The sequence below is a fragment of the Bos indicus genome, chromosome 4, assembly GCF_029378745.1.
Source record: "Bos indicus isolate NIAB-ARS_2022 breed Sahiwal x Tharparkar chromosome 4, NIAB-ARS_B.indTharparkar_mat_pri_1.0, whole genome shotgun sequence".
NCBI classification, from domain to species: domain Eukaryota; kingdom Metazoa; phylum Chordata; class Mammalia; order Artiodactyla; family Bovidae; genus Bos; species Bos indicus.
In genome coordinates, this window is record NC_091763.1 from 82,308,016 (window position 1) to 82,328,941 (window position 20,926).

The 20,926-nt window shown below is 38.9% G+C and overlaps 1 protein-coding gene across 1 annotated transcript in view; it reads left to right on the forward strand.

The window, feature by feature from the left end:
- VPS41 (VPS41 subunit of HOPS complex) overlaps positions 1-20,926 on the forward strand; it is a 194,578-nt gene that overhangs the window by 24,863 nt on the left and 148,789 nt on the right. Inside the window, exon 3 of the mRNA XM_019958983.2 lies at positions 16,946-17,053. Coding sequence (XP_019814542.1) covers positions 16,946-17,053 — 108 coding nt within the window. The remainder of the gene's footprint in view (positions 1-16,945; positions 17,054-20,926) is intronic.

Genomic DNA, 20,926 nt, shown 5'->3' on the forward strand with positions numbered 1-20,926 from the left:
TGTTAGAACCTATCTGGAATGGGTCCAAGAGAGAGTAGTTGGCAAAATGTCTCTGCTCAGAGAAATTCTTAGCTTATGTATTACAAAATGTTGATATTTAGAATGCTCATAAAGGACACATTTGTTTAGCGACTGTTTTTGCCTGTCATTAAAAGGTGTTCAGTAAGCATGCTGCTGCTGTTTTGTTATTTTTGTCCGGTTGTATACCAGCTACTTTCCAAAAGCAGGGACCCTGTCACCAAGTTTTCACTAGCGAGGTGCTTGTAAATGAACAAATGAATTTATCTTCACAACAATTACATGAAACTGGCACTGTATCGTTATTTAGAAGATGGTAAAACTAGGGATTTGAGAAGTCCCTTTGCAAAAAACAAGTAGCAGTGACCACCTCTGACTTCCAGACTCAAGCTTAGATCTGTTTTATCCCACCCTATGTCTTCAAGAGGATTGTGATTTTAATTTAGGGGCACGTAACAATAACTCTTTTAGTTTGGGGTTTGGCTTTGGGGATCCAGCACCATAGCCCATCATCATTTTTATTACCTCTGATCCTTTTATTATTCTCAGTAATAGGCAGAATAATGGTAGCTAGAATAATGAAAATCTTCATCCTAATTCCTGGAAGCTGTGAACATGTTACATATGGCAAAGGGAATTAGGTTGCTAATCAGCTGACTTTAAGATAGGGATATTATCCAGGTGGGGATGAGTGTAGTCACAAGATCCTTACAGGTGGAAGAGAGAGGTAGAGAAGGTCAGAGTAATGTTATGTTAGAAGGACTCAACCTACTCTTGCTGGCTTTGAAGGTGGAGGAGAGAGGGGGGAACCCATTGCCAAGGAATGCAGGTGGCCTCCAGAAGATGGGAAGACGAGGGACCAGACTCTCGCCTAGAGCCTCCAGAGAAAGTTTTCCTGCTATCATCTTGATGTTAGCCCCATGGGATCTGTATTGAGGTCTGTTTTGGGTTGTAAGACAACAAATTAGTGTTGTTTTAAGCCGCTGAGTTTATGGTAATTTGTTACAGTAGCAATGGCAAACTAACACAGTAGATAATGTAATTGTATGATCTTATTCTCTTAGCACTTTTCATTAGTCTTTATTCTCAGAATTTGGGCAGTAAAATACATGCGGCAAGGGAGAACATACAGAAAACAGTTGTATTGAAATTGCTATTACTGTCGGAGCTGTATTTATAAAGACTTATCTTTTCTGATAATTGCTCGAAAATGTTGTTTAAATGATAATTCTACTTGACAGTTAGGGCCCAGTATTACCCTGTCAGGGCTTTAAGGTATTCTTTTCTGTGCAGGCTCAAGAAATGCTATAACAAATCTAAGTAACATGTAGATTTCTTATCATCCGTGAGCTATTTCACTTTGAGTACAACCATTTTTAAATATAGTGATTTACAGACATCCATGTTGTCATATTTCTTTACTTTAGAAAATGACTTTCTTCTCCAAAGACCTCAGTGGAGTAAATAAATCTCTCAAAATAGTATCAGAAGGTTGGGAGTGAGGAAACCCTGTATAAAGCTTAAAATTTTAGTCTGTTGTCATCATTTCCATCAGTGGTTGGGCATTTTTGAGATATTTGACCTGGGATGAGTTACTTTTGATCTTTATAAGCATCCAGGAGTGACTGTTGGCTTAATAAGGAGGGGACTGTAGCATTCCCTTTTACTTTCCTAATAACAGGATTCACATTTAGGTATGACTGAAAACATGTTCGAAATGATGTGACCAACTCAACAGTAATCAGATCAGATCAGTCACTCAGTTGTGTCTGACTCTTTGCGACCCCAAGAATCACAGCACGCCAGGCCTCCCTGTCCCTCACCAACTCCCGGAGTTCACTCAGACTCACGTCCATCGAGTCGGTGATGCCATCCAGCCATCTCATCCTCTGTCGTCCCCTTCTCCTCCTGCCCCCAATCCCTCCCAGCATCAGAGTCTTTTGCAATGAGTCAACTCTTCACATGAGGTGGCCAAAGTACTGGAGTTGCAGCTTTAGCATCATTCCTCCCAAAGAAATCCCAGGGCTGATCTCCTTCAGAATGGACTGGTTGGATCTCCTTGCAGTCCAAGGGACTCTCAAGAGTCTTCTCCAACACCACAGTTCAAAAGCATCAATTCTTCGGTGCTCAGCCTTCTTCACAGTCCAACTCTCACATCCATACATGACCACAGGAAAAACCATGGCCTTGACTAGACGGACCTTTGTTGGCAAAGTAATGTCTCTGCTTTTGAATATGCTATCTAGGTTGGTCATAACTTTCCTTCCAAGGAGTAAGCGTCTTTTAATTTCATGGCTGCAGTCACCATCTGTAGTGATTTTGGAGCCCCCCAAAATAAAGTCTGACACTGTTTCCACTGTTTCCCCATCTATTTCCCATGAAGTGGTGGGACCGGATGCCATGATCTTCGTTTTCTGAATGTTGAGCTTTAAGCCAACTTTTTCACTCTCCACTTTCACGTTCATCAAGAGGCTTTTGAGTTCCTCTTCACTTTCTGCCATAAGGGTGGTGTCATCTGCATATCTGAGGTTACATCTTCATTTTTTGTAAATAGTGTAAAGCAAAGAGGTAAATTAGAAATGTCATGTTTATTCAATTTTATGTCTGGAAATAAACTCAAAAGGGAGGATATGAATTATACAGTTTAAATTTGGAAACTGTAATACAAATAATAACATTTTTAGTAACTGATATTCACTGGATACATACCTGATACTGTGCTTTAACTCCGTACACAAAAATGAGCTTAAAATGGGTTAAAGACCTATATGTGAGACCAGACACTATAACACTCCTAAAGGAAAACATAGGCAGAACACTCTCTGACATAAATCTCTGCAAAATTTTTTCAACCCATCTCCCTGAATAATTGAAATAAAAACAAAAATAAACAAATGGGACCTGCTTAAAAGCTTTTGCACAGCAAAGGAAACAATAAACAAATGAAAAGACAGCCCACAGATTGGGAGAAAACACTTGCAAATGATGTGATTGATAAGGGATTAGTGTTCAAAATTTATAAACAGTTTCTGACTGGTAACAGTATCAAAACAAACAACCCACTCAAAAAATGGGCAGAAGACCTGAATAGACATCTCTTCAAAGAGGACATGCAGATGGCCAATAGGTACATGAAAAGATGTTCAGCACTGCTAGATATCAGAGAAATGCAAATCAAAACTACAATGAGATATAACCTCATGCCTGTCAGAATGACTGTCGTCAAAAATTCCACAAACAACAAATGCTGGAGAAGGGACTCTGTTGGTGGGAATATAAATTGGTACAGCCACTATGGAGAACAGTATGGAGGTTCCTGGAGAAGGCAATGGCACCCCACTCCAGTACTCTTGCCTGGAAAATCCCATGGACAGAGGAGCCTGGTAGGCTGTAGTCCATGGGGTCGCTAAGAGTCGGCACGACTGAGCAGCTTCACTTTCACTTTTCACTTTCATGCATTGGAGAAGGAAATGGCAACCCACTCCAGTGTTCTTGCCTGGAGAATCCCAGGGATGGCAGAGCCTGGTGGGCTGCCATCTATGGGGTTGCAGAGTCGGACGCGATTGAAGAGACTTAGCAGCAGCAGCAGCAACATGGAGGTTCCTTAAAAAACTAAAAATAGAGCTACCATATGACACTGCAATCCCATCCCTGGACATATACCTAGAGAAAAACATGATTCAAAAAGATACATGCACCACAGTGTTCACTGCAGCACTGCTTACAATAGCCAAGATATGGAAAGAACCTGAATCTCCATCAACAAAGAAATGGTTAAAGAAGATGTGGTATATATATATATATATATATGTCTGTGTGTGTGTGTGTGTGTGTGTGTATAAAATGGAAGTTTACTCAGCCATTAAAAAAGAATGAAATAATGCCATTTGCAGCAACATGGATGAACCTAGAGAGCGTTACATTGCCTAAAGTCAGACAGAGGAGGAGAAATATGTGACATTCTTTAAATGTGGAAAGAAATGATACAAATGTGGAATCTAAAAGAAATGATACAAATGAACTTACAAAAAAGAAAGAGACAGACTTAGAAAACAAAATAATGGTTGTCAGGGGGAAGGGGTAGTTAGGGACTTTGGCAAGGTCATGTACACACTGCTGTATTTAAAATTGATAACCAACAAGGATCTATTGTATAGCACATAGAGCTCTGCTCAGTGGTATGTGCCAGCCTGGATGGGAGGGGGATTTGGGGAAGAATGGAGACATGTATATGTGTGACTGAGTCCCTTCACCATTCATCTGCAACTGCCACTACATTGTTAATCAACTATACCCTAATACAAAATAAAAAGTTTAAAGTTAAAAAAAAAAGACATGTTTGTTCAGTTTTATATCTGGAAATAAACTCAAAAGAGAGGATATGAATTATATAGTTTAAATTTGGGGGCTATACTACAAATATTGGTAATATAACTGACATTCACTGGATACATACCTGATACTGTACTTTGCATACATTTAATACGTTTGATTCTTACAGCAATTCTATAAGGTACATATTCTCCTCCTTTCATGAAAGATGAAGTAACTGAGGTTTTAACTAAGTTGCCCAGTACTCTAGGACTGTGCATGGTGGAATTGGCATAAGAAAACTGTATTTTGACTTATTTTGTGATTGGTCACTTGATTATGAAGTCCAGTAGGTTTTTAAATGATTTCTTTCCTTTCTTCCCCTATCCTTTGTTAACAAGTAACATTAGTGATGTATGGATGTGAGAGTTGGACTATAAAGAAAGCTGAGTGCCGAAGAATTGATGCTTTTGAACTGTGTGTTGGAGAAGACTCTTGAGAGTCCCTTGGACTGCAAGGAGATCCAACCAGTCCATCCTAAAGGAGATCAGTCCGGGGTGTTCATTGGAAGGACTGATATTGAAGCTGAAACTCCAATACTTTGGTCACCTGATGTGAAGAGCTGACTCATTGGAAAAGACCCCGATGCTGGGAAAGATTGAAGGCAGGAGGAGAAGGGGATGACAGAGGATGAGATGGCTGGATGGCATCACCGACTCAATGGACATGAGTTTGAGTGGACTCCAGGAGTTGGTGATGGACAGGGAGGCCTGGTGTGCTGCGGCTCATGGGGTCTCAAAGAGTCGTACATGACTGAGCGACTGAACTGAAACTGAACTGAACATTAGTGAACTTTACCAAGATTTTTTTTTTTTCCCCTTGGCTGCACTACAGAGCATGTGGGATCTTAGCTCCCTGATCAGGGATTGAACCCATACCCCCTGCATTGGAAATGCAGGATCTTACTAACTGGACCTCCAGGGAAATCTCTACCAAGATTTTTTTGATCATCCTTCTTTTTCATCTCTTACAACATCTCCTAGATTTTTTGCTTTCTATTTGAATACCTCCTTGAAAAATATGTGTCATAGTGGGAGTTTGTGCCATGAGTCTTCTGAGCCTTTGTAAAGTGCCCTTGAGGCATATCTACAGGCCAGGCCAGCTCTCTCTGTCTTGGCAAGACAGGGTTCTCTAAAGAAACAGAACCAATGGGCTATGTTTAGGACCAACAGGAACTGGGGAGGGTATGGGAGAAAAGAGGGAGAAATTTGAGAGAATTCAGGAGGATCTGAGAGAGACCAATAGGATCAGAAAGAGAGAGAGAAAAAGATTTATTGTAAGGAACTGACATGTGTGATTATGGATCTGGCAAGTCCCAAGACCTTCAGGGTGAGTCAGCAAGTGGGACACTCAGAAAGAGCCAATGTTTCAGTTCAAATCCTAAGACAAGAAAAAAGTCACTCACTTGGAAGGCAATTAGGAAGAATGTTTTTACTCAGTGAGAGGGTTTATTTATGCCTTCAACTGATTTGGTGAGGCCCACCCACCACCAAGTTTTCTATTAATATATATAGAGTTTGCTTTAAGGAAAAAAATTGGAGTATAATTGCTTTACAATGTTGTGTTGGTTTCTGCTGTGCAGCAAAGTGAATCAGCCACACATATACATATATCCTTTTTCTTTAATTTCCTTCGCGTTTAGGTTACCACAGAGCATTGAATTGAGTTCCCTGTATAGGTACATTAGGGTCTCATTAGTTATCTATTTTACGTGGAGAAGTGTGTGTATTAATATGTCCACCCCAGTCTCCTGAGCCATCCCACTTCCGTCTCCCCCTTGGTATCAATATGTTTGTTCTCTATGTCTGTGTCTCTATTTATGTTTTGCAAATAAGTTCATCTATACCATTTTTCTAGGTTGCACATATTTCCACTAATACACAGTATTTTTCTCTTTTTGACTTCACTCTGTATGACATTCTCTAGGTCCGTCCAAATCTGTGTAAATGGTACAATTTTGTTCCTTTTTTAGGGCCAAGTAATAGTCCATTGTGTATATGTACCATATCCTCTCTATCCATTCCTCAGTTGATGGACATTTAGGTTGCTTCCATGGCTGGCTATTGTAAACAGTGCTGAAGTGAACATTGGGGTGTGTGTATCTTTCTGAATTATGGTTTTCTCCAGATGTATGGACAGCTATGAGTTTGCTGGATCAGATGATAGTTCTATACTTAGTATTTTAAGGAACCTTCATACTTTTCTCCATAGTGGTTGTATCAGTTTACATTCCCACCAACAGTGTAGCCGAGTTCCCTTTCTCCATACATTTATTGTTTGTAGAATTTTTGATGATAGCCATTCTCATGGGTATGAGGTGGTACCTTATTGTCTTCATTTGCATTTTTCTCTAATAATTAGCCATGCTGAACATCTTTTCATGTGTTTGTTGGCCATCTGTATGTCTTCTTTAGGTTACGTCTATTTTTTAATTGGGTTGTTTCCTTTTTTATATTGAGCTGCATGAGCTCTTTGTATTTTATGGAAATTAATCCCCTGTCAGTTGCTTCATTTGTAAATATTTCTCCCATTTTGAAGGTTGTCTTTTTGTTTTGTTTATGGTTTCCTTTGCTGTGCAAAAGCTTTAAAGTTTCATTAAGTCCCTTTTGTTTATTTTTGTTTTTATTTTCATAGGGTTTGCTTTATGATATTCTGCTTTACATTTTTACATTTACATTCATGCCTCAGATAACTGAACTATTTTCTTTTTTTTCCTTTTTTTTCCCTTCAAAACTTTTCTTCAAGAGTTTTGATATTACAGTTATGCTTCCCTGCTGGCTTAGCAATAAAGAATCCACCTGCAGTGCAGGAGAGGTGGGTTTGATCCCTGAGTCGGGAAGATCCCCTGGAGGAGGAAATGGCAACCCACTCTAGTATTCTTAACTGGGAAATCCCATGGACAGAGATACCTGGTGGGCTACAGACCACAGAGTCACAGAGTCAGACACGACTTAGTGACTAAGCATGCACACGCAGACTTTGGACTTATTAACTATTTAGTTTTCTGTTTTTTTAATGCATCTTTGCTTTTACCTTTATTTGTGTTCTCTGGTTGCCTGAAATTCTCACCTCCCTGCTACCAGTGTTTTTTCGGTCCTGTAGTGCTTAAAGCTGGGACTCTCAAACCTCCAGGAATGCGCTGTTCAGGTGTCAGCATCTTACAGTCTCTGCCTGTAGGAGGGAGGTGGAAATCGATGGTAGCCAGGGTTGAAGGTGCAGATGTGGAGAAACAGTGGGCAAAAACTGCAGTCACGGTCTAGAAAAAAACAGCCCCTAATGGGGGAGGCAGGTATCTGCTCTGTCGAGTGGGATAGGCTCTGAGTCACGAGCATGAAGCTTTGGTGGTTGTTGTTCAGTCACTCAGTCATGTCCAACTTTTTATGACCCCACGGACTGCAGCATGTCAGGCTTCCCTGTCCTTCACTATCTCCCTGAGTTGGCTCAAACTCATGTCCACTGAGCTTTGGTGGGAGAGCCTAAAGCATCTTTGTGCATTTTGTTCAGGTTAAGTTTTCATGAAAACAAGCCAAGATGTGTCATTAGTTCAAATTCATACTCACCATATGTATCAGCTTTTCCTTAATTTTGGTAATGGCTTATCTTAATTTTTTATTGCTATTTGGGGAGTTTATCTGTATCTGTTTCTTCATGGAAATTTTTGAAAAGCTGTCAGAGGCTTGTGTGGGAGTAGCTAGCCAGGTGTTTCTTTGCACCAGGGATAAGGAAAGATGCTTGAGAGGTATTTAATCTCCTTGCCAACAAACATAATCTCAAAACTTGTGGCACTTTTTAATGTAACAGTAAACCTGTAAATTATAAATCAGTGTTAAGTTTTTCATGAAAATTGAATTTGTGGGACCTCTGTGGCTGCTGCTCCTATTTGCTACTGTTTCCCTCTCTTTGGTACCTTCCCCTGCCTACCCCCTCCCCCAGCTGTGTCTGTAAATATTTTACATAATATTGTACATAATTTAGGTAATCTCTCCTATTCCCTGCTGTGGTACGATTTGGATTTTCTTGTGTGGAAATTTAAATGAGAATGTCTCTGAAAAGCTTCTCACTAAACTCTGTCTGCTGTTACGATGTACTTGTGTTTTCACTGGTCTTTGTTAGGTACCCACAGTTTTGTTAGGTGAAGTTCAGAACAACGAATAGGCCTAAACCCTGCTTCTAAGGATCTTGTGATCACCAAGGGATATCGGGAAGAAAGAAAAAGAGGGTTATGTTGGATTTAGTGGCGGAAATTGTCCACCTGAATGGCATATCTTGAAGATTGGTCAGGTTATTCCATATGGCTGGAAGGAAATGAAAAGCTTATTTGCTTTTCTCATTCCCCAGCCCCCCCCCCACTCTCTATATTCTTATCGCTTTCCCAATATAAAATAAATGATGGGAGTCGATCCTGTTTATGGTATGTGGCTTAGGGCATGGAAACCTTCACCTTATTTTTTTTTTTCCTCCTTGAATTGAACATGAAATTCTGATACTACAGGGCAAAGGAGAGACCAGGGTTTATGAAGACTGCATATCTTGTGAATCTTAAGTAGACCTCTTCAATTATTAGAGGCTCAACTTTTTCTCACTTCCGTAGGCAAAGTATTGACAGGGGAAGGAGAGTGGTTTTGAGAGATAAGTCTTAGTTTAGTAGATGTAAAGTTTTTGAAAGAATGTTGAATAATGGCTTGAAAATGTATCAAATACAGTAATTCTATAATGAAATAATTATTTATTTTAGAAAATTTAAAAAAATTGGCAGTAGCCATGGTAATTTTTTTTTTTTTTAACTTTTTGGCTGCCTGATGCAGTATGCTGGATCTTAGTTCCCCAACCAGAGATCGAACTCACACTCCTTGCATTGAACGTGCAGAGTCTTAACCACTGGACTGCCAGGGAAGTCCCATCTCAGTAGTGATTTTTAATTGCTGCCTTCTGTAATGGTCACAGCAATGCTGCGATGGAAGTCCTGTTATCACTCCCAGTCTGTATGTGAAGAAAAAGCTTAGGAGGATGACCATGATGTTTGTTTTTCTCATCTACCTCCCACGTGTGTATATGCATTTCTTTAGTAACATTTGGATCGTGCAAAGCAGGTTTTTATGACCTACTTATTCACCTAGTAAGACATTTTGAGAACCTTCCCCTTTGTTATCAAATCGTCTTTGAAAACAGATTTTAAGGTCGGTGTAATATTTAATCTTGTGAAATTTGTTTAACCTGGGGTTTCTTGACCTTGGCACTATTGGCATTTGGGGAGGGAAAATTTTTTGTTTTGGAAAATTGTCTCATCCATTATATAATGTTTAGCTTCGTCCCTGCCCTCTACCCACTAGATATTAATAGCATCTTCTCCGCCAACTCAGTTGTGACAACAAAAATGTCCGCAGACATTGCCAAGTGAGTGAACTGGGGGAACAACATTACCTCCGGTTGAGAACCACTTATTTAACCATATGTATTTTAAGCTTTTAAATATAGTATATACCTATGAGTAGGCTCATTGAAATTTTCTATCTATATGAAAAAGTAGACCTATATCATCTAGAATACATTTATGAGCTCCTAATTTTAGCTACTTGTTTTTGATTAATGTTTTCAGTAATAGCAGTATTGCTTGAAAGTAAAAAACTTTAACAGCATTATTTGCATTCATATAAGAGTGTAATTGCTTGTCTGTCACCAGTCTGATGGAAAGGCATCGTGGGAGCTTTGACCACAGTTGTTTTATTGTAGATGAATTCCATTATCTCCATGTCACTTTCTTAAAAAGTTTGGTCATTGAGGCAGCTGTAATACCTTGTGTTATAAATGGAAACTAGAAGTTACTCTCTTGGCTTGTTTATGTAGTTTTCTTGATATGTTTTGACATTTTAGAAGGATATATGAAACCAGCTTTCCTACCAGACAGTCATCTTTTTGTGTAAATAAAATCGTCCTTTTGTAATGGCGCTATAACCTATAATAGTTAATAGTTGCACTTGCCCTTTTAAGGAGGTGGCATTCATTTGGGAAGGGCACAAATACAAAATCAATAAAAGTCCTTATTTCTCGATAAGTTTTGAATCTTAGTTATTCTTTTTTTGTACAGTTTTTCTCATCATAAATCTCTTTTTGTAGAAAAGTTTAAGATGATATGACATAGGTGGAGATGTCCTTTATTGGTGACATTACAGTTTCAAATAAATGTATTTGCATGATAACATATATATTTCTTGACTCTATATTAATTGTTGGTAAAAAGTTGATACAACTCCTGTTGTCGTGCAGAGTTCTATTTCTTAAAAATTGGTTAGTTGTATTTTTTGAGACCTCAAATTATGTGTTTTGATTGACTTACAGTATAATTTCAATTATGGTGATTATAATTCTCGAGAAAATGTTCTAGAGGAGGAAAGCCTTTATACCTTCAGACCAATAGCTGATGATTGATTTGCTTTTTATTAACACTTGGTTTTTTCCTGTGGAAGTTCAAGCTGCTCTTTTTTTTAGACAATGAGAATTTTGTTTTGTTTTTGAGGATGTTAGTGTTCCCTATTTTATCTAGCTTTAAAACATTGGATATTTATTAAAAGGAATTTGCCCCTGGTCAGATGTAGTCGATGACAAGAGATCAACGCACCCATTCATCTTATTAAAAATCCTAGAGGTTCAGCTGAGGTCTTTCTCATTGGTGAGTCTAGCTGAGATGAAGGGATCTCCATAGAGTGAGATTATAAATTGTCTAGGAGCACTCCACTGGTGATATTTGTCACTGGCTTAACTTGGATTTTGTAAACATAACATCTCACCCTTCTTGTATATCTACTATTGTTTTGTGGGAAAAGGAAAAAAAATAAAAACCGGAACAAGACAAAACTGTATTTTAACAAAGAACTGATAACCAGAAATAAAATTTTGAGTTCTAGATTCATAAAAGCTGTAGAAAATATAATGATCTTTCTGTTAACCGCTGAATTCATATGACACATTTTTTTTTTTTTTTAAGTAAAATTCGGGTCTTCATTTAGACTGTCACATTGTACATAAAATATACTGATGTGTGAAAGATGTGGTTAGTGTTAAAGCAGGATGAAAAATTGGTTATAAATGCCAGTTTTTTCTTGTACAGAAAATTTAAATTATCAGATGAAAAGTATGATATTCTTGTTGGTTATATAATTCTAAGTTAGGTGATGGGATTTTCTCTATGTACATTGACTCTGTGGTGTTAGTAACAAACTGTTAAATAGTTCTTGAGACAGAAATCTGTAATTACCTTAGTCTGTTGTCCCAAAAGCGACTTTTTCACTTTCGGTTCAAAACTCAGTAAAAATGACCATGATAAGAAATTTATTTTCAGATGTTTTAGAATCCTACAGGATGATCTAAAGGACTTGTCTTTAATTAAAAGTGTTATCCAATTAGTGAAAGTCCATGTTATTTGAGAATTGATTCTTTTTAAAGAAAAGCTTCAGATTTTCTTGTATGAGTAAATGTCACTCTGTTCATACCTTCACTTAACTGCAAGTCAGGACTTGTACTGTGCCTCTGGGTTGTCATAGAAACGCAGTTAACTGTCATCTCAACTCAGACTATTGATGGTTTTATTTGTAGGCTTGCAAGATTATTAAAATTTAACAAAAATTATTGATTTGATTTTTATTAACACTGAGTTGTTTTCTGTGGAAGTTCAAATTGCATGAAAGTCTTTTTTTTCTGTTTAATTTTTTTTTTACAGTGAAACTCTATATTAAATCTACCTGATTTTTAAAATGTTTTTTATTTAAAATGTGATATAAAGTCTGCAGCAGTAGAATAACCTCTGCGAATTGTATTTTTGAATCACTTTCCATTTTCTTTGTTTACAGCAGGCAGAAAACACCTTAAAAAATTCACCTTTAGCCTGCTTTTAACTTAACATAAAAGATACCTGTCAGAAAAGCGTGAAATGCTACATCAAGTGCCTAATATTGGAGTTTTCATTTTATTTATGGTTTTTGAAGCCTAGCACGAATGCTTCAGTGAGCTGTGCTGTGAAAGTATTTATTTTTGTATACTTATGTGAGAGAAATTATTTAGTTTCCACTTATGAATAAGACAGGCAAACCTTATTTACAGTAACGTTATCTAATGGTCCGTGGTTGAGTGCTTTTATGCAAAATAGTCCAGAGGCTAGAATTAACTTTTCACATTGGATGCACATTTGATGTCCAGACTTGAACAACATGTGGCATCTTATTATAAAGACTAACATTCAGGATTCAATTTGTATTTAACACATTTACTTCAGAATGCACACATCATGCCTTGGCTACATTTAGTGTTAACTTTGTAATGATTTCTCTTTCTCGCTTGTATTAGATATATAAGTAGAAGTGTTTATTAGTTGCTTTTTGTAATTTTCCTATTTCTAGATTTTTTTTAAGACTGGGTTAATTAGCTATTTGATATTTTAACAACAGATCCTATTTGGACATGCAACAACTCATTGGGTTGAGGTGATTATTGTTAGTTCGTTTTTAAAGAAAGGTAGGGCTTTTAGGAACCATGCACATACTACTTCCTTCTGTGGCTTTTAGTTCTTGGAGTTATTCTTAAAAAGTTAGTAGGTAGACCATCTCTGGTTTTACCACCCTTTTACTAAATAAACAACTAGTAGTTTGTGTATACTTGGAGAAGAAAATTTAAGACAGTTCATCAGTAGACATGGAATATTGATTTTTTTATTAAACTAGGTTTATTGCTCTTAAAATTTTATTACTCCTCTTGTAGCTAGTCTGCATGATGCCCCCCGGTGATTCTCACCTCTTATTATTCCTGCCTTCATGTCCTCCCCTCCCATTGAATCATGGTTGGTCTGTATGATCAACATACAGGAATACTGTGGCAGCGACAGCATGTGACCTCTGAAGCTAGGTCGTATATAACCTTAGGGCTTCCACTGTGCATTCTCTTGCACCACTCACTGTGGGGGAAGTCTCCTTTGCCATATCCTAAGGACATTGATGCAGCCCTTTGGAGAAGTCCAGAAGAACAGCGACTGAAGCCTCTTGTCAACACCCAGCGCCAACTTGCCACCCATTTGAGTGAGCCATCTGGGAAATCATTACTCTAACCCCAGTCAGGTCTTCAGATGCCCAGCTCACACCTTGCCTTCAACCCCAGAAGAGATCTTGAATCTCAGGCACCCAGTGAAGCCACTTGTATATTGTTTACCCACTGGAACTCCATTAAATAGCACAGATTTACTGTTGTTTTAGGGCTTCCCAAGTGGTTCAGTGGTAAAGAACCTGCCAGTGCAGGAGACAGAGGTTTGATCCCTGGGTCAGGAAGATCCCCTGGAGAAGGAAATGGTAACCCACTCTAGTATTCTTGCCTAGGAAAGCCCACAGACAGAGGAGCCTGGCAGACCTATAGTCTATGGGGTCACAAAAGAGTCAGACCATGACTTAGTGACTAAACAGCAGTATTGTTGTATTAAGTCAGTAAATGTTGGAATAATATCCATCTATCTGTAACTAATGTACCTGCTAAATAAAGACATCTGACACGTTTCCTGTTGATCACAGTTGTAGTTTTTTGTAGGCATAAAAATCTTGGAGGTGTCTATTGTGATTTGTAGTATAATTTTCCTAGGAGTTTGGGGTAGTATATTAAATGAGGCATTGATGTTAGAGCATTCATAACTGAATTTGAATTTTAGCTTTGCTTTCTATCCACTGTGTATCTTAATGACATTACCTAAAATTTCTGATCATTAGTTTTTACTGAAATATCTGTAAAATGGGATAATGATATTTAACTCACCATAATCTTTTTTTTTTTTTTTAAGTCAGGATGAAATGGGATATCTAGTGTTAAGTCTATAGCATAATGGTTGACATATCTCATTCTTTCAGTTTATCTAGAAATGAGCGCCTTTCCATGTGAAGTAGGTCTTTGCCCCAAGGATAAAGATTTCTGTAGGCATCTGAGTTCATAGTCTGTGTGTGATTGTTGATCAGTATTATAATCTTTAAGAAGTCCAGTACTTAACAGTCTACAAGTCATTTTTCTTTTATGTAATTTTCTTTTTACTCTGATGTGCCTAGATGTGATTTTCTTCATACTTATGTTGCTTCAGTTTGCAAAGTTTCTTGATCTTATGGGTTGATGTCTTATGAGTTTTGGAAAATTCTCAGTTGTTACCTCTGTAAGTAGTCTTCCTATCCCTCCTCCTTCCCATTTTTCTATTTTCCTTATCCTTGTGGGACTATATTGAAAAATGTTAGATCCTTTTCACTGTGTCCGAGAAATCGCACATAATTTTTCTGTATTTTCCGTCCATTTTCCTTCCCTGAGCTTCCCTTTGGATATCTTTTGACCTGTTTTCCATTTTACTAATCCTGTCTTCTGCTTTGCTAATCTTCTGTTGAACTATAATATTGAGTTCTTAATTTCAGTTATATTTTTCAGTTCTAAAACTATCTTTTGATTTTTTTTTTTTACAGATTGAAGTTTTGTGTTGAAATCTTTTTATGTATTTCATTCATCTTTTTAAAAAAACATACTTTATAATAATTAACATAATTACATTAAGGTCCTTTTCTGCTAAATCCAGTATCTAGGTCATCCAGGGGTCTGTGTTTTTGTTTTGTTTAACACAGTTTTTTTCTCCTTGATGTTTAGTCATTTGGTCCTGTCTTGTGGCACACCTGGTAGTTTTTTTTAATTGAATTCTTAGTACTGTACGTGAAGAATTGTAGAAGCCCAATAGTATTCTTTCTCTAAGGAGCCACCCTTTCCCTTACTGGACAGATAGGTTGGGGTTGTGTACCTTACTCCAGGCAGGGAGTAAACTGAGGCAAAGCTATAGACAGAAGTTTTGGGAAGCTCTTTGTGTTTGTGTCCTGGGGACCAGGAGTCCCAGATGAGAGGCTTTGGTGTTCACCAGGACCTCATCTAATTTTCTTCCTAACATGTCAAGGCAGTGAGTTTGCATTTTTGAGGCAAGCGTTTTTGTCTCCTGCTTTATGTAGTTTTGGAAATTAGCAGTTTTCTTTTGGGGAAAAGTGGCTGTGTAACAAACTCCCTTCTTTGCCTCTCTCTTCCACCCATCAAGCCTCTAGTCCCCATAAGTACCAGAAAGTGAAAGTGTTAGTCACCCGATCTTATCAGACTCTTTACAACCCCATGGACTGCAGCCCGCCAGGCTCTTCTATCCATGGAATTCTGAAGGCAAGAATACTGGAGTGGGATCTTCCTGACCCAGGGCTTGAACCTAGGTCTCCTGCATTGCAGGCAGATTCTTTACTATCTGAGCCACCAAGAAAGCCCAGAAGGTTTGCTGTTTTCCACACTTCCAAGCGTGGCCATCTATCTAGGCAGAGTCTCAGCCTCCTGTTGATAAATGTCTCCAGGAAGAAAATGACTATAGAATGCCAGCTGGCCTCTCCGTAGTTTCTCCACCACCTTGGAATCACACTTCTAGTTCAGACTGCCTCGGTAGCGCTTTAATTGATGCTTTAGACTGATATTGCTCTATATTTCATTAAACATTCCTAGGTATTCTGGGTGGGACGGTTGATGTACCTCAAACTACCCAAATGTTAGCTGGAAGGTGACGACCACACAATTATTTTTGAAGGAAATGATGAGTAAACTGTTTTTGTGGACTACTCTTTTGGCCAGTTTTATTCTACCACAGTTATCACTATATGCATATTTCCTTCTCATTGTATATTGATGCAGTAAAATAAATATTTTTCTGAATCATTGTCATAATTTTTATAAGTAATCTTGATTTATTAATTCCTGGCCTTTATAGACAATCTAGATTCCGAACTTTGTAACTCTGAAGATTAAGCATGTCTTATGATGCTATATCAACAGTAAAATTGAACATCTAAAGTTAGTAATAACATGTATAGAAGATTAAGAACATTTTAATGTATAAGTAGGTTTATTCAGATGAGAGTCAACAGTGCATATTGTAACATAAACTAAGTAATAATATCCACTCATGGTTTCTCAGTTACTTAAAATTAATATTAAAATATTTTTATCTGAAGAGTAAGTATATACTTGGCTTTATATAAAATTTCTGATTTTCTTTCATTTTAATTTTTATAATTTTTCTAAGTAAAATGGGATATTCTCAAATCTGACAAAAATTCTTGCAATCTTGAAATACAGAATTCTAGTCTTTTGGAAGTTTATTGTATTCCTGTCTCATTGCTGTGTTTTATGTCCATGAGGGCACATTGACAAGTATTTTGTCTATGCACCTTTTATTGGCTTTTGTCCGAATAGTGGGACAGACAGTTTTGTATTTTTTTGATATGCTGAAGTTGATTACTGTCAACAGAAGGTACATGTAGTCCTCTTTCCAGCTTTCAGATTTATTCTGCCATTGAAGTTGTAGCAGTTGATAGGCCAGTTGGAAAAATGAAACATGAGAATCTTAACCCTTAGCACTGTAGTTGTGGTTGTTGACAGTCATTGAGGGAACCACCTCTGGTTCCACCTTACAGAGTGTGTTTTGAGTCTTTGACTCTTTCAAATATGTCCTTGAGGGCTGCCATCTCTGTTTTCCGTGCAGGAAGAAGAGAGTGAAGAGGAGCCCAAACTGAAGTATGAAAGGCTCTCCAATGGGGTAACTGAAATCCTTCAGAAGGATGCTGCTAGCTGCATGACGGTCCATGACAAGGTATGGTGGCCTGTAGAGGATGCTTCTGTAACTCGTTTCTGTTGTATGTTTGCTTATACTTTGAGGTCTGGTGCTTTGGGTGGTGGTGTTTCACAGTAATTGTGTCTCCCTGCCACTCTTCCTCTCTTCTTTCTCACCAGTGAAAAACTGAAACAACAACCAGAGATATTATATCGATGTATTTGTACACACACACACCATCCATGTATCAAATAGAGTATCACCACACTGTAACAAATAGTTGATACACCATAGTGTATCAAATAGAAGAGGATGATGGTTGTGAAAGATCTGTAGCAAGTGATTCTCAGAAACTCTGGTACTTAATTCCTCAGATCTTACATGGTAGAGCAGGAAAATGTTGAGATGAGAAATATTCTGGAGCTCATTGCTTTTGTAAGAGTAGAAGAGATTACATTGGAGGCCTTAGGAATCAATAGAAAGGCCCCAGATGATTTTTTATGTATTATATGAATGAATAAATATATTCCACATCTCAGTCTTCATTATAGAAAAGCCCCCCACCAACTTTTTAAGTCCAGACTAAGTACTATACAGGACCCTTATCCCATTATAGACCAGAACAATCCAGGACATAATTGGAATATTAGAAGCAAGGCATTCTCATCATTGCTCCCTTTTCCCCATGAGCTGTACGAGTGAGCCTTGGTACCTCCACTGAAGGCGGGCACCGGGCTCTGATCCACCTCCTGGTTTATCCCCTTCTTTCTAGCAGTATTGCCTCATCTATCTCCTTGCCTCTACCCAGTTCCCCTTTATTACAGATTTCATTCTCTTGTAAATAGATTCCTGCTTTCAGCATGCCAACAGGACCTGTGTTTTCTGTCTCGTTTTTCCAGAACCCTCTCCTTCAGCCCTTTTCATCTCTCTACCCTTAAGGCCACATTCTGGAGGCTTTATGTCTGTCCCTGGAACTTGAAGATATTTTGGGCAACATTCTTAATCTTTTTATCCTTCAAGCTTTTGTGTTCATCTTCCCACTAACCCTGTTTTGTGACTTGATGGAGCCCTGATCTCTAATCCATTCTTCTTCTTTTCTGTCTCTGTCAAGTGGTCAGCCATTCTAACTTAAGTTTACCAGCAGATTCAATTCTCTAATGGCCCTGCTCTCAAGGATGCACCCCCACCACCCGCCTCAGCCCCACTGCCCCAGCTAAGCTCTCAGCTTAAAGTCAGTGCTTTAAGAACAAGGTCACCTGCCATGTGCTGGTACACCTTGCGTGCGAGGTGTACATGCCCCTTAAAGGGCTGGTATTTATTTGTCCATCTTCAGCTCCTTCGTCCCCAATCCGCCTTTTCGGCCACCATCCCTTCACTCAGACGATGATGTCATTTCTATTTCTTTAAGAGAATGGAAGCTATCCAGCATGATCAGCCTCAGTTTCTGGCTGTTTGCCCAGCTCATCCTTCCCCTCCCGCTTATGGTCCTTTTTGGCCACATCTGTCATTCACTTCATTTCATCCCTTCTCTCCTAGTGATCCATGCTGAATCATGGAACAGACAACTCTAGCCCCATGTAACCACTGATCTACTTTCTGATTCTGTAAATGAGCCCATTTTTGATATTTCATGCTTTTGTTGTGCAGTCACTGAGTCATGTATGACTTTTTGCGACCCCATGGACTGTAGCAAGCCAGGCTCCTCTGTCCTTTACTGTCTCCCAGAGTTTGCTCAAATTCAGGTCCATTGAGTCAGTGATGCTCTCTAACCATCTCATCCTCTGCCACCCCCTTTTCCTTTTGTCTTCAGTCTTTCCCAGCATCAGGATCTTTTTCCCAATGAGTGTGCTCTTCACATCAGATGGCCAAAGTATTGGTGCTTCAGATTCAGCATCCCAGTTCTTCCAGTGAAGGACTTTCAGTAAAGAGTATTCACTATACAGTGAAGAATATTCAGGGTTGATTTCCTTTGTATTGACTGGTTTGATCTCCTTGTTGTTCAAAAGACTCTGAAGAGTCTTCTTCAGCACCACAGTTCAAAAGCATCAATTCTTGGGAGCTGGTAGCTCAGTCAATAAAGAATCCACCTCTAGAAGATCCTGTGGAGAAGGAAATGGCAACCTACTCCAGTATTCTTGCCTGGAAAATTCCATGGACAGAGGAGCCTGGTGGGCTACAGTCCATTGATTTGCAAGGGTTGGACACGAATTAGTGATTAGGCCACGTCCTTCTTTATGGTCCAGCTCTCATATCCATACATGACTACTGGCAAAACCGTAACTTTGATTATACAGACCTTTTTCATCAAAGTGATGTCTTTGCTTTTTAATACGCTGTCTAGGTTTGTCATAACTTCCCTTCAAAAGAACAAGTGTCTTTTAATTTCATGGCTGCAGTCACCATCTGCAGTTACTTTGGGGCCTAGGAAAGTAAAATACGTCACCGCTTCCACTTTTTCCCCTTCTGTTTGCCATGAAGTGATGGGATTGGATGCTGTGATCTTAGATTTTTGAATGTTGAGTTTTAAGCCTGCTTTTCAATCTGGTCTTTTCACCCTCATCAAGAGGCTCCTTAGTTCCTCTTCACTTTCTGTCATTAGAGTGGTATCATATGCATATCTGAGGTTACTGATATTTCTCCCAGCAATCTTGATTGCAGCTTGTGATTCTTCAGCCCGGCATTTTGCATGGTGTACCTTGCATATGAGTTAAATAAGCAGGGTGACAATATAGAACCTTGACATACTCCTTTCCGAGTTTGAACCAGTCCATTGTTCCATGTCCATTCTAACTGTTGCTTCTTGATCCACATACAGGTTTCTCAGGCAGGTGTGATGGTCTGGTATTCCCATCTCTTGAAGAATTTTCCACAATTTGTTGTGATCCACACAAAGGCTGGGGGGCTCATCTTCCATTGTCATATCTTTTTGCTTTTTCATGCTGTTCATGGGGTTCTTGCAGCAAGAATACTGGGGTGGGTTGTGATTTCCTCTTCCAGTGGAGCACGCTCTGTCAGAACTCTTCCCTATGACCCATCCATCTTCTGTGGCCCTGCATAGTGTGGTTCATAGCTTCATTAAGTTACTCAAGTCCCTTCACCATGATAAGGCTGTGATTGATGAACTGGGGATCAGTTCAGCTGAGTTCAGTCGCTCTTTCGTGTCTGATTCTTTGCGACCTCATGGACTGCAGCACACCAGGCTTCCCTATCCATCAGAGCTCCCAGAGCTTGGTCAAACTCACCTTCATCGAGTCAGTGACACTATCCAACCATCTCATCCTCTGTCGTCCCCTTCTCCTGCCTTCAGTCTTGCTCAGCATCAGGGTCTTTTCCAATGAGTCAGCTCTTCACGTCAGGGGGCCAAAGTATTGGAGCTTCAGCTTCAACATCAGTCCTTCCAGTGAATATTCAGGACTGATTGCCTTTAGGATTGACTGGTTGGATATCCTTTCAGTCCAAGGGACCCACAAGATTCTTCTCCAACACCACAGTTCAAAAGCATCAATTCTTTGGCGCTCAGCTTTCTTTATGGTCGAACTCTCACATCCGTACATGACTACTGGAAAAGCCATAGCTTTGACCAGATGGACCTTTGTCAGCAAAGTAATGTCTCTGCTTTTTAATACACTGTTGAGGTTTGTCATAGCTTTTCTTCCAGGAAGCCAGTGCCTTTTAATTTACTGGCTACAGTTACCATCTGCAGTGATTTTGGAGCCTAAGAAAATAAAGTCTGTCACTGTTTCCATTGTTTCCCCATCTATTTGCCATGGACTGATGAAACAATATGCCATGATCTTCATATTTTGAATGCTGAGTTTCAAGACAGCTTTTTCACTCTCCTCTTTCACTTTCATCAAGAGACCCTTTAGTTCCTCTTCACTTTCTGCTATTAGGGTGGTATCATCTGCATAT